The 14,069-nt window shown below is 33.9% G+C and overlaps 1 protein-coding gene across 1 annotated transcript in view; it reads left to right on the plus strand.

Annotated features, from left to right (window-relative positions):
* Positions 1-2,395, plus strand: part of smc1al (structural maintenance of chromosomes 1A, like) — a 90,885-nt gene extending 88,490 nt beyond the window's left edge. The window contains exon 26 of the mRNA XM_067371978.1: positions 1,883-2,395. Coding sequence (XP_067228079.1) covers positions 1,883-1,963 — 81 coding nt within the window. The 3' untranslated portion in view covers positions 1,964-2,395. The remainder of the gene's footprint in view (positions 1-1,882) is intronic.
* The last annotated feature ends 11,674 nt before the right edge of the window (positions 2,396-14,069 follow it).

The raw sequence follows: 14,069 nt of genomic DNA on the forward strand, positions 1-14,069 counted from the left end.
GCTGTGATGAACAACACTGAGATTACAAAAAAATGAATGGCTGTTTGAAGCATTTTAAAAACTTCACTAGCGCAGTTACTTTCTTTGCACGGTTTCCGTGGTAACCGCTGCACGCTGCTGTTCCATCAGTGCCCTCTGCTGTCAGAGAGTGAACGTGCACTTTCATTCAGCTCATCTCCTTCACTCGTTCGCCATGTGCCACATGCACGTTGGGGTTGTTTACATCTGAGCGCATGTCCTATTGACGCAGAATACAGCAGTGTTGTGCATTTTATACGATTGATGGGTAAAGTATTCTTAATTTCCTTATAAAAAATTAATAATTGGTAATAAATTATTATTTACGGTATTCTGAAGTGCCCACGATTACAATATCATGCATATTCATTATCGCGATTTATCGCATTACCGAATATCGGCACAAGTCTAAGCAAGCTGCGGTCAAACTTAAATGAACAGCTGGATGAACTTATTGTCTGTGTTGGAATTTCCAGAGCTATACGATACAAGTTTGCTGGTCGTATAGAGACATCGTGGAAAAGACTATTCAAGTCTATTCAAAAGAATATTGTGGTCGATAGTGTCAAAAGCAGCACTGAGATCTAGTAACAATAATAGAGATACAACCACAATCGGATGATAAGAGCAAATCATTTGTAACTGTAATGAGAGCGGTCTCAGTACTATGGTACGGTCTAAATGGGACTGGAAATCCTCACAGATACCATTTCTTTCCAAGAAGGAGCATAGTTGCGATGATACTGCCTTTTCTAGTATTTTTGATAGAAAAGGTAGATTCTAGATCGGCCTGTAATTAACTAATTATCTAGGATCAAGTTGTTTTTTTTTATTTTTATTTTTATTAGAGGTTTAATAATAGCCAGCTTAAAAGTTTTCGTTACATATCCTAGTGATATAGATGAATTAACAATATTAAGAAGAGGACCTCTGGAAGCATCTCTTTAAATAGCGTAGGGTCAAATTTTTCACGTATAGATCTAAACGTGCTTTGAATGTTGCAAAATGCAGACTCATTAGACCAGGCAACATTTTCCCAATCTTCTATTGTCCAGTTTTGCTGAGCCTGTGTGAATTGTAGCCTCAGTTTCCTGTTCTTAGCTGACAGGAGTGGGACTCTCTGCTGCGGCTGTAGCCCATCCGCTTCAAGATTGGGCATGTTGTGCGTTCACAAGATGTTCCTCTGCAGACCTCGGTTGTAATGAATGCTTATTTAAGTTACTGTTGCCTTTCTATCAGCTCGAACCAGTTTGGCCATTCTCCTCTGACCTCTGGCATCAGCAAGGCATCTTCTCCCACAGAACTGCCACTCACTGGATATTTTCTCTTTTTCAGACCATTCTTCTTGTGTGTGGAAATTCCAGTAGATCAGCAGTTTCTGAAATACTTATTACCAGCCCGTCTGGCACCAACAACCATGACATGTTCAAAGTCATTTAAAACACCTTTCTTCCACATTCTGATGCTCAGTTTCACTTCAGCAGATTGTCTTGAACATGTCTACATGCCTAAATGCATAGAGTTGCTGCCATGTAATTGGCTGATTAGATATTTGTGTTAACCAGCAGTTGAACAGGTGTACCTAATAAAATGGCTGGAGAATGTATATGTATAGCAAATCTCCGCTGCATGATTTTTCCCCCACATATATTACCATCAAATGAAAACGATACTGTTGCCCAGCTCTGAACTTCTTAATGTGTACTATAAGGCATTAAGAAGTTCTTAACTTTAACATTATTAAAATTATTTAAATGTTTTGAACCTGTGTATTGTTAAAAAAAAAAGAGAAAAGCACTGTACAATTAAGCGATGACTCACTATGCATGTCACTCATTGTCTGTCTGTCTGTCTTTCTCAACAGCAAGGAGACTGTGTCATCAGTAAAGTCCTGACCTTTGACCTCTCCCAGTATCCTGATGCCAACCCCAATCCCAATGAGTGACACATTCCTCACATTCTTAGAAACATTTGTTTTTTGCTCTGTAGTTTCTAAAGATCAGCTTGGCTTTTTAGTTCTTAGTATTTACACATTTGTGTCTTGCTTGATTTAAATATTTCATTATGAATTTTTGTTTTTCTTTTTGCCTTTATACGTGAATAGGTCAAATCATGTTTAGTACTCTTTGGCAATCATGTAATTTTGATTAATCCATAACTAGATTAGTCTCACTTTTTTAAATGTTTAACTCTGCATAATTTGCTTTAAAGCTTTATAGTGCAAAACATCACAGTAAAGTTAAAGTTAATGTAAATCGACCAAGACCTGCAGTTTAAGCAATTATTTGTGTTGGTTGGTAAAAATTGTATCGCCACTTTTGTAGTCAATTTTTTTTTTTTTTTTTTTTTTGTCCTAATTTTACTCTTGAAAAATAAACCCTACTTTTCAGTAATGTTTGCTTGCACATGATTCTTGGGCTTGACATCCCCATCATAACATGTTTTATGGTTGTAATGCCTTTTTGTAATTTTGAAATCTCACTCTGGCTGGTGTAATAGATCCATGCAACTATTTACTGAGGGTTTACTCAAAGTTAGGGTCTCACATAAATACATGCAAACAGTTATAATAAAATGCCATTAACAATATATATATAATGGCTAGACTTATTGCAGGGAATGGGAGAGGACATAAATCTGCCTGAATTTGCATGTCTAGGCAGTTACTTAACTATCACAAGATTCCTGACTGACCTGGCTGTCTGTCATTGAGCCGAGCTTTACAGTGGTGATGTGTTCGGTTGACTGGGTTGCCGACTGAAAGACAATAGTTTGTCTAGCTAAAATGACAGGAGCTGTGTATCCTCCACATAGCATTAATAGAAGCAGCCATGAGACATAACCGGGGCCAGGTATATTGTGTAAATGGATTATTTTAGTAGCTAAAATATTGTTTAACCCCTAGAGGGCATTGTGCGGCAGTTTAACTTTACGCAAGTTATGATGACTTGCTTTCACCTTGATATTTTTGCGCGGATGTATAGATGGGTTTCATGTGACGTCACTGTATTCTATCGCCGCCATATTTGGGACCGGTCACAGCTGCGTGCCCTGTTAAAGCCTATGGTGACAGCAGCCACAACTACCAGAGGAAGGCCAAAGAAACGCTCTCAGAAGGTTCACAACAAGTTTACAATATATCTGGGATATGTGGTGCTGTTAGCCGTTTTAACAGTCGTCAGAACTACAAATTTATTTGATCCCAAAGTAGTTAGATCGGCAGAATTATTGGCTTCATTCAGAAGGGACCACACCACTGGCAGCCAAACAGCAATGCAGGCACGTGCACACATAGACATAAAAGGGGGCTTGAGCCCCTGCCCTTTTTCTTCCTGGAGAGAAAGTGCCCTTTTTTTCTGGGGTGCTTTTTTATTTTTAATAAATGAATATATATTACTGTTTGCGCACAGCTTCCCTGTCAAACAAATATATTTACTTTATAAAACAAATTTAAAAAATACTATATCAGGTCGGCTTTGTCGAGTTCAGATGCCCTCACTCCGCAACACGCCATTCATGCCCGCACGCACGCACGTGCGCCACGCCCCACCTCACCTCGAGTTTGCTGCTGGCTGAAAACTTGTGACAACTATTCCCGCGAAAATGCAACTGCTGTCCGGCGATAAGAAGCGAAAAAGAAAAAAAGGCCCTAGATGGATCCATCCCGTGCATTTCTTTCAGGTAGGCTAGCCTATGTTCACAAACCTGGAAGTTTTGTCTATTTAAGGGTTATTTATTAACGCTGCATTAATCGTTTGACCACCATCAACACATCTGCCTGATTTGATACGAATGCAATATATGTCATATTATAATTTAAATTATTGTATTGTGCTCTGCATTGCGTTTTGAACCATGGTAAACACTTGACCGATAGGTTGGGCTGTCAATACAAGAGAAGCATTTCATGGACGCACATCCATGAACCACATTATTAGACAGTTTTCTAAGGATGCATTGTTTATTAAAACTTTAAAAATCATAATACAGCATCAGCTACATAATGCTATTCTTTAATTTCCACATATTCTTGTTGAAGAAATTACAGTGGCTGTAGCATTTCTATCACAAAGAAGTGGGCGAATATTATTATTTAATTAATGATATATATTTTTTAATCATGGTTGGCTTTGATCGTGCTGTGCTGTCTAACAACAAAAATCAGCAGGCTTTTGGCGCCCTCTGCAGGCATTTGTTATAATATATAATAGTTCAGGAAATTCTTGATGTGTTTAAATATGCAGAGTAGCTTATTTTGGTTAGTTTAGAAGAAATCTACAGATGCAAACAGATGGAGGGTAGTAGGCTTAAAACAAACTCCATCTAAATGTGGGGTTATGGTTAAGTTTTCTTTCCATTAGAGTAAAAGACATGGCAGAAAAAAGGACCTTAAAATTGTAAAATCTTAAAATTGTCCACTTCATGAAAGAAGTATTCCAATAACACCAAAACAATTTAAAACAATTTATTGATTTGTGCAAAATAAACATAAAAATTATGGTAACACTTTACATTAAGGTTCCCTTTGTAAAGGGTTTATAAAGGTGTTTGTTAATGAGTAATAAGTCATTTACAAATGCATTATAAATCATTAATAATGCAGTTATAACTGCATGAATAAAAAGGCGACTTTAATGCAATACCTGCCAAATAGTGAGCCGTTTTTAACTCACATGTTATAAATGCTTAATAAATGTATTTATTAACATATTTAACTCAAAACCAGATTTCTGGTTTATTTTATGATGCAGCAAAAATTGACTATCATAATTAGACTGAAGGTTGTTGTATTTGTGCTTTCTTATTAATATCTCATGACTGCCACTTGTCTTACTATGTTGCTTACCAGAAGTTTTTGTCTTACCCATGATACTCTCCAAAAAGGTCATGATGCCTCTCCACAGCAGTGTATAAAAACAAAATTATTGTTTTTTAAAGACAAAATTCCAACTTTATTTTGAAAATAAAACAAAAGATAATAACCATAACTTGATTAGATATTAAAGTCTGCGTGAACCGGAAGTTGCAAACGACTCTTCTCCAGTGTTGTGACGTATTTCCAGGTGAAACAGAATATTGAATAGAGGGCAGAGTTTTACTTTAGTGCTCCTCCTTTCCATCTCTCGCACTCCTCCTCTCCATATCTCACTCATAGCAGACGAACGGTTGCAGAAGAGTGGTTTACACGTTTTCAACCCAAGCCGTCAAACTGACGTTATCAGAGAAGGAACGCCATTCCAGACCAGAAGTAACTTTTCAGATTTCGATTAAAGATTACTGCGGCAAACAAGTTTTTTCTGTGTTTTAACTTGCACGGATTCATTGTTCACCACAAGACCAGTAATATGACCAGTAATAATAATAATGTAAAGTGAAAACCTGTGAACCATTTATTAATGAGTTATGAACATTAACAACCTATGAAAAGGAACCTTAATGTAAAGTGAAAACCTGCGAACCATTTATTAATGAGTTATGAACATTAACAACCTATGAAAAGGAACCTTAATGTAAAGTGAAAACCTGCGAACCATTTATTAATGAGTTATGAACATTAACAACCTATGAAAAGGAACCTTAATGTAAAGTGAAAACCTGCGAACCATTTATTAATGAGTTATGAACATTAACAACCTATGAAAGTGAACCTTAATGTAAAGTGAAAACCTGTTAACCATTTATTAATGAGTTATGAACATTAACAACCTATGAAAAGGAACCTTAATGTAAAGTGAAAACCTGCGAACCATTTATTAATGAGTTATGAACATTAACAACCAATGAAAAGGAACCTTAATGTAAAGTGGAAACCTGTGAACCATTTATTAATGAGTTATGAACATTAACAACCTATGAAAGTGAACCTTAATGTAAAGTGAAAACCTGCGAACCATTTATTAATGAGTTATGAACATTAACAACCTATGAAAAGGAACCTTAATGTAAAGTGAAAACCTGTGAACCATTTATTAATGAGTTATGAACATTAACAACCTATGAAAAGGAACCTTAATGTAAAGTGGAAACCTGTGAACCATTTATTAATGAGTTATGAACATTAACAACCTATGAAAAGGAACCTTAATGTAAAGTGAAAACCTGCGAACCATTTATTAATGAGTTATGAACATTAACAACCTATGAAAAGGAACCTTAATGTAAAGTGAAAACCTGCGAACCATTTATTAATGAGTTATGAACATTAACAACCTATGAAAAGGAACCTTAATGTAAAGTGAAAACCTGCGAACCATTTATTAATGAGTTATGAACATTAACAACCTATGAAAGTGAACCTTAATGTAAAGTGAAAACCTGTTAACCATTTATTAATGAGTTATGAACATTAACAACCTATGAAAAGGAACCTTAATGTAAAGTGAAAACCTGCGAACCATTTATTAATGAGTTATGAACATTAACAACCAATGAAAAGGAACCTTAATGTAAAGTGGAAACCTGTGAACCATTTATTAATGAGTTATGAACATTAACAACCTATGAAAGTGAACCTTAATGTAAAGTGAAAACCTGCGAACCATTTATTAATGAGTTATGAACATTAACAACCTATGAAAAGGAACCTTAATGTAAAGTGAAAACCTGTGAACCATTTATTAATGAGTTATGAACATTAACAACCTATGAAAAGGAACCTTAATGTAAAGTGGAAACCTGTGAACCATTTATTAATGAGTTATGAACATTAACAACCTATGAAAAGGAACCTTAATGTAAAGTGGAAACCTGTGAACCATTTATTAATGAGTTATGAACATTAACAACCTATGAAAGTGAACCTTAATGTAAAGTGAAAACCTGTGAACCATTTATTAATGAGTTATGAACATTAACAACCTATGAAAAGGAACCTTAATGTAAAGTGGAAACCTGTGAACCATTTATTAATGAGTTATGAACATTAACAACCTATGAAAGTGAACCTTAATGTAAAGTGAAAACCTGCGAACCATTTATTAATGAGTTATGAACATTAACAACCTATGAAAGTGAACCTTAATGTAAAGTGAAAACCTGTGAACCATTTATTAATGAGTTATGAACATTAACAACCTATGAAAGTGAACCTTAATGTAAAGTGGAACTCATTTAATGAGTTATAAACATTAATTACCTATTAAAGTGAACCTTAATGTAGTGTGAACACATGTTAATCATGTATTTATTAATTATTAATGTACACAGAAGATAATATCTTTTTCAGATGAAATATTTTATTTTTGATGAATGTCTCAGTAAAAACAATCTTCTAAAAAATCTTTTACAGCACAAAGTTACAGAGCATGACTTCTCATGAAAAGTGGCTTATGCAGGTAAACTTAAATTAAAACATTCAGAGAAACAATCAAGTATTCAGAAAAGATAATAAACATCACACCTATAAGCCAAACATATTTGATACAAGCTGAATAAAGGCACCTAAATATGTATTTTTTTTAATTAACAGTTGTGTAAATCATTAAATCAATGACCTAATGCACCATTACAGAACATTAGCAGCATATTAATAAGCATTTAATAGATATTTCTGATATGATAAAGGCCACTGTAACTTGAGTACGTTATTTGGCTTTGGTCATCCGTACAGTACATGCGCGGGTGCGCCGGAGCGGTTATTTGTTTAAGATAACTACAAACTAACACAGCGATTACTAATATAATATAAACACTAGAAAAACAAAGTCTGCGATTTCACCTCAGTTAGCTTACCCATCAAATCAGTAAACACAAATTCACTTCAACGCATGTTGGAACAGTACTGTGTAACTTCTTCTCAAAAGTGGCAAGGCTTTATTGAATGCTCACTAGCGCCAACTCCTGTCACACGCCAGAATCAACACGCATAGTGATGAGAACCCGAAAGAGAATAATAAAGTATAGCCTACTACTACTGCGTATAATAATAATAATAATAATAATAATTATAAATAGAAGAAGAATGCATTGCTCATTATACATTATTGTCACATTTGGTGTAAAGAGCAGTCAAGGAGCAGGATTCAGATGAAGCATTTTTTTTATTATGAAGAAAGTTATAGAAAACTAGACATGACAATAATATATTAGGCTATACTAATATATACTCTTTATATATACTCTTTATATACTTATATACTCTGTATACTTATATACTCTTTCAGGGTTACATCACTAAGCGTGTTCTGGCGTGTGACAGGAGTTGGCGCTAGTGAGCATCCAATAAAGCCTTGCCACTATCATGAGAAGAAGTCATGCAGTTACCAGGGCATGCTCTAAAGTAAAATTTGTGTTTAAAGTTACTGATTTGATGGGTAAGCTAACTGAAGTGACATTGCAGACTATGTTTTTCAAGTGTTTATATTATAATCGCTGTGTTAGTTTGTATATTATGTTTATTCGCGGTGTTAGCTTTTTATATTAAATAAATAACCGCTCTGGCACTCCCACAAAGTTACAGTATCCTTTATCATGATATCAAGAATAATTATTAATTGCTTATTAATATTTCAACAATAAAATGTCACCAGGAAAAAAACAAAGATCTGCGTCTGCTTTAATAAACACGATGCACACTACATTAAGGTTCACTTTCACAGGTTATTAATATTCGTAACTCATTAATAAATGGTTCACAGGTTTTCAATTTACATTAAGGTTCCTTTTCATAGGTTGTTAAAGTTCATAACTCGTTAATAAACGTTCACAGGTTTTCACTTTAACAACCTATGAAAAGGAACCTTAATGTAATGTTCATAACTCATTAATAAATGGTTAACAGGTTTCCACTTTACATTAAGGTTCCTTTTCATAGGTTGTTAATGTTCATAACTCATTAATAAATGGTTAACAGGTTTCCACTTTACATTAAGGTTCCTTTTCATAGGTTGTTAAAGTTCATAACTCGTTAATAAATGTTCACAGGTTTTCACTTTACATTAAGGTTCCTTTTCATAGGTTGTTAATGTTCATAACTCATTAATAAATGGTTAACAGGCTTTCACTTTACATTAAGGGTCCTTTTCATAGGTTGTTAATGTTCATAACTCATTAATAAATGGTTAACAGGTTTACTTTACATTAAGGTTCCTTTTCATAGGTTGTTAATGTTCATAACTCATTAATAAATGGTTAACAGGTTTTCACTTTACATTAAGGTTCCTTTTCATAGGTTGTTAATGTTCATAACTCATTAATAAATGGTTAACAGGTTTCCACTTTACATTAAGGTTCCTTTTCATAGGATGTTAATGTTCATAACTCATTAATAAATGGTTAACAGGTTTTCACTTAACATTAAGGGTCCTTTTCATAGGTTGTTAATGTTCATAACTCATTAATAAATGGTTAACAGGTTTTCACTTTACATTAAGGTTCCTTTTCATAGGTTGTTAATGTTCATAACTCATTAATAAATGGTTAACAGGTTTCCACTTTACATTAAGGTTCCTTTTCATAGGATGTTAATGTTCATAACTCATTAATAAATGGTTAACAGGTTTTCACTTAACATTAAGGGTCCTTTTCATAGGTTGTTAATGTTCATAACTCATTAATAAATGGTTAACAGGTTTTCACTTTACATTAAGGTTCCTTTTCATAGGTTGTTAATGTTCATAACTCATTAATAAATGGTTAACAGGTTTCCACTTTACATTAAGGTTCCTTTTCATAGGTTGTTAATGTTCATAACTCATTAATAAATGGTTAACAGGTTTCCACTTTACATTAAGGTTCCTTTTCATAGGTTGTTAAAGTTCATAACTCGTTAATAAATGTTCACAGGTTTTCACTTTACATTAAGGTTCCTTTTCATAGGTTGTTAATGTTCATAACTCATTAATAAATGGTTAACAGGTTTTCACTTTACATTAAGGGTCCTTTTCATAGGTTGTTAATGTTCATAACTCATTAATAAATGGTTAACAGGTTTTCACTTTACATTAAGGTTCCTTTTCATAGGTTGTTAATGTTCATAACTCATTAATAAATGGTTCGCAGGTTTTCACTTAACATTAAGGTTCCTTTTCATAGGATGTTAATGTTCATAACTCATTAATAAATGGTTAACAGGTTTTCACTTAACATTAAGGTTCCTTTTCATAGGATGTTAATGTTCATAACTCATTAATAAATGGTTAACAGGTTTTCACTTTACATTTAAGGTTCCTTTTCATAGGTTGTTAATGTTCATAACTCATTAATAAATGGTTAACAGGTTTTCACTTTACATTAAGGTTCCTTTTCATAGGTTGTTAATGTTCATAACTCATTAATAAATGGTTCGCAGGTTTCCACTTTACATTAAGGTTCCTTTTCATAGGTTATTCATGTTCATTAATAAATGGTTTACAGGTTTTCACTTTACATTATTATTATTACTGGTCATATTACTGGTCTTGTGGTGAACAATGAATCCGTGCAAGTTAAAACACAGAAAAAACTTGTTTGCCGCAGTAATCTTTAATCGAAATCTGAAAAGTTACTTCTGGTCTGGAATGGCGTTCCTTCTCTGATAACGTCAGTTTGACGGCTTGGGTTGAAAACGTGTAAACCACTCTTCTGCAACCGTTCGTCTGCTATGAGTGAGATATGGAGAGGAGGAGTGCGAGAGATGGAAAGGAGGAGCACTAAAGTAAAACTCTGCCCTCTATTCAATATTCTGTTTCACCTGGAAATACGTCACAACACTGGAGAAGAGTCGTTTGCAACTTCCGGTTCACGCAGACTTTAATATCTAATCAAGTTATGGTTATTATCTTTTGTTTTATTTTCAAAATAAAGTTGGAATTTTGTCTTTAAAAAACAATAATTTTGTTTTTATACACTGCTGTGGAGAGGCATCATGACCTTTTTGGAGAGTATCATGGGTAAGACAAAAACTTCTGGTAAGCAACATAGTAAGACAAGTGGCAGTCATGAGATATTAATAAGAAAGCACAAATACAACAACCTTCAGTCTAATTATGATAGTCAATTTTTGCTGCATCATAAAATAAACCAGAAATCTGGTTTTGAGTTAAATATGTTAATAAATACATTTATTAAGCATTTATAACATGTGAGTTAAAAACGGCTCACTATTTGGCAGGTATTGCATTAAAGTCGCCTTTTTATTCATGCAGTTATAACTGCATTATTAATGATTTATAATGCATTTGTAAATGACTTATTACTCATTAACAAACACCTTTATAAACCCTTTACAAAGGGAACCTTAATGTAAAGTGTTACCAAAATTATTAGTGAAACTATGTCCCTCTCCTTGGTGCAGTCATTTATTCTCTCTCTCTCTCTCTCTCTCTCTATCTATATATATATATATATATATATATATATATATATATATATATATATATATATATATATATATATATATAAACTTATCTGGTGATAAACCTAGTGAATACTAAAGAAGACCATGGTCTCTGTGTGAACTAATTATTTTGTAGAAATCTGTGGAGTATAAAACAATTGTGTGAGTGTAAGTGAAGTCAAAGTTGTCTTAATATATTTAAGGGTTCATTATTTTTTAAATAAATAATTATGAAATGTGCCCTTTTTTCCACTTGAGCCCCTGCCCCCCAAAATGTCTGTGCACGTCCCTGCAGCAATGCACAACATTAATAACTGCTGGGACTGTAATTCACATAACATTATAACGAAAACACGACTGTAATAAAATGTTGTGAATTCTCTGTGTTGTTGTTTCAGCGTGGTGTTGTGGTAAGAGCGCGTCGACTGAGTTAAACATTGATTGCATAACTTGTTCAAACTTCACTTGTGCATTCGCGTCATTTTGTGCAGATAAAACTTAATTTTATTAAGTATATCTGATTATTCTCATAAAGGATGTGTTTCGTTGAGGTAAATAACCCACAGAGCTGATGATCATCTATAGCTTCAGCGCGAGCACTCAAAAAGTAAGACAAAACATTAATATGATTGGGACTGTCTTCTTCTTATACATGATATTATAATCGTATATACTTGTAAAATGACGTTGTGAATTATTTGGGCTTATTTGCTGTGTTTCTGTGTTTCAATGACGTTACTTCAAGTTCATCTCTAGGTGATTTTGTGCAAATACTAGTTGTAATATTATTTTTATTTTGTATTAATATCTGGATTATTTTATATAGGATGTGTTCCGTTGAGTTAATTAACTTTAAGTTTTTTTGTTTTTTGTTTTGTTTTTTATTCTCCTCAGCTTCAGCGTGCGCAGCTCAAACAGCAATGATTAAGTCATTAAAATGTTTTACGTTACTACACAGTAATATTAAAACTTTAATATTTCTTTTAGAAAATTAATGCATTATTTTTAATACCTAGCTCTTATATTGTTCTAGTATTATTTTCATCAGTTGATTAATAATAAGGATCATGATTTTTTTTTCTCTCAAATCATCTCATTTTGATAACAGTATTATTTGAGCTGCGTGCGCTGAATGAACACCGGTAAACTGAAGCGCTTTGCTAGAAGGTTAATTTACTCAACGGGACACATCCTATATAGGGTAATTCATATATATTTATACAAGATATACATTAAATTACAACTTATATTTGCACAAAATCATGCACGCATGTACTTGAACTAAGTAATGTAGTCAGCTGGTGTCGTGAATTTGTTTATCCTGTAACAACACGCCGAAAACACAGCAACTAGAATTCACAATATTTTCAAATAAATCAAATAAATTTGTAGTTCTGACGACTGTTGAAACGGCTAACAGCACCACATATCCCAGATATATTGTAAACTTGTTGTGAACTTTCTGAGAGCATTTTGTTGGCCTTCCTCTGGTAGTTGCTGTCACCAACATGAGCTCAAAACACACCCCGGCACGGAAGATAAGCAGCGTCCTTTTTCTTGTTAGTAAACCTCTGGACTTGATGTCCTGACAGGCTGGAGTTTGTACAACCTCCACAAACACAATAATTTACCATGACGATGATAAATAGAATACAAAAACTACAGAAAACACACTGATTCATGACCGCTGTCACTAAATACGAACCATTTTTGTACAAGGTTAGCTTATATATTATTCTCGAAAAAAATGTCTATGCAATATGCACTTTAGTGAATCTAACTGTACTTTCTTTAAGTAGAACTTAATTAGACATTATTACAAAATGCATTTTTAAAAAGTGCACTTAAGCGTGTTAATAAATAATGTCATTAAAGTGTACTTTTGTTAAGTAGAACTTAATTAGACATTATTACAAAGTGCATTTTTAAAATGTGCACTTAAGCGTGTTAATAAATATTGTCATTAAAGTATATTCTATTTAAGTACACTAAAGTGGCCTTTAATTTTAATTATATTATCTGCAAGTGTACTTTTTAAAAAGTATACTTTAAGATTTGAAGTACACACAAAGTACACCTTCAATACAAATAAGTGCACTTCTTAATTGGGCAACCTGGGTAGTGCAACAAGGGCAACCTGGGTAGTTTTATTTAACTCAACTATTGTTTAAAAATCACTATATTGCTGGATTAAAATGAACCCAAAATCGGTTGGAAATTAAATCACAGTATACTCACTACAAAAGACTAGACTACACCACTATGACAGCGAACTACCAGTGCGAACTACGGCGAAAGGTGTCACAGACACGTCAGGTTCCAACATCACCCAATCACAACGCACGCCATCTCCAGAGTACTGATCACCACCACCTGCACCTCATCACCTCACTCATCAACAGCACTATATAGAGCACACACACACAGCACTCCATGTCCGGTCTCGTTTGCATATACTTCCTGTGATGCTTACCTCAAGGACTCCTCTTCGTATACTCACCAGTCTCCAGCGTGTCTCCTTCCCTCTGTGTGTCTCGTCTGCTGTGTGGGTGTGTTCCAGTCAGCTCCAAGTAACTCCAGCGATCTCCAAGTTCCAAAGTAACTCTACCTGCAATGGAAAGGACAGTAACTATTCCTCATACTACCAGCCTAACATCATCTGCTTCCAGTTCACTCACCTGTTTGATATCTCATGCTCTACTGTGGTCAATAAATACCCAATACCTGTTTACATCTG

This window comes from Chanodichthys erythropterus, chromosome 20, assembly GCF_024489055.1.
Source record: "Chanodichthys erythropterus isolate Z2021 chromosome 20, ASM2448905v1, whole genome shotgun sequence".
Classification (NCBI taxonomy): domain Eukaryota; kingdom Metazoa; phylum Chordata; class Actinopteri; order Cypriniformes; family Xenocyprididae; genus Chanodichthys; species Chanodichthys erythropterus.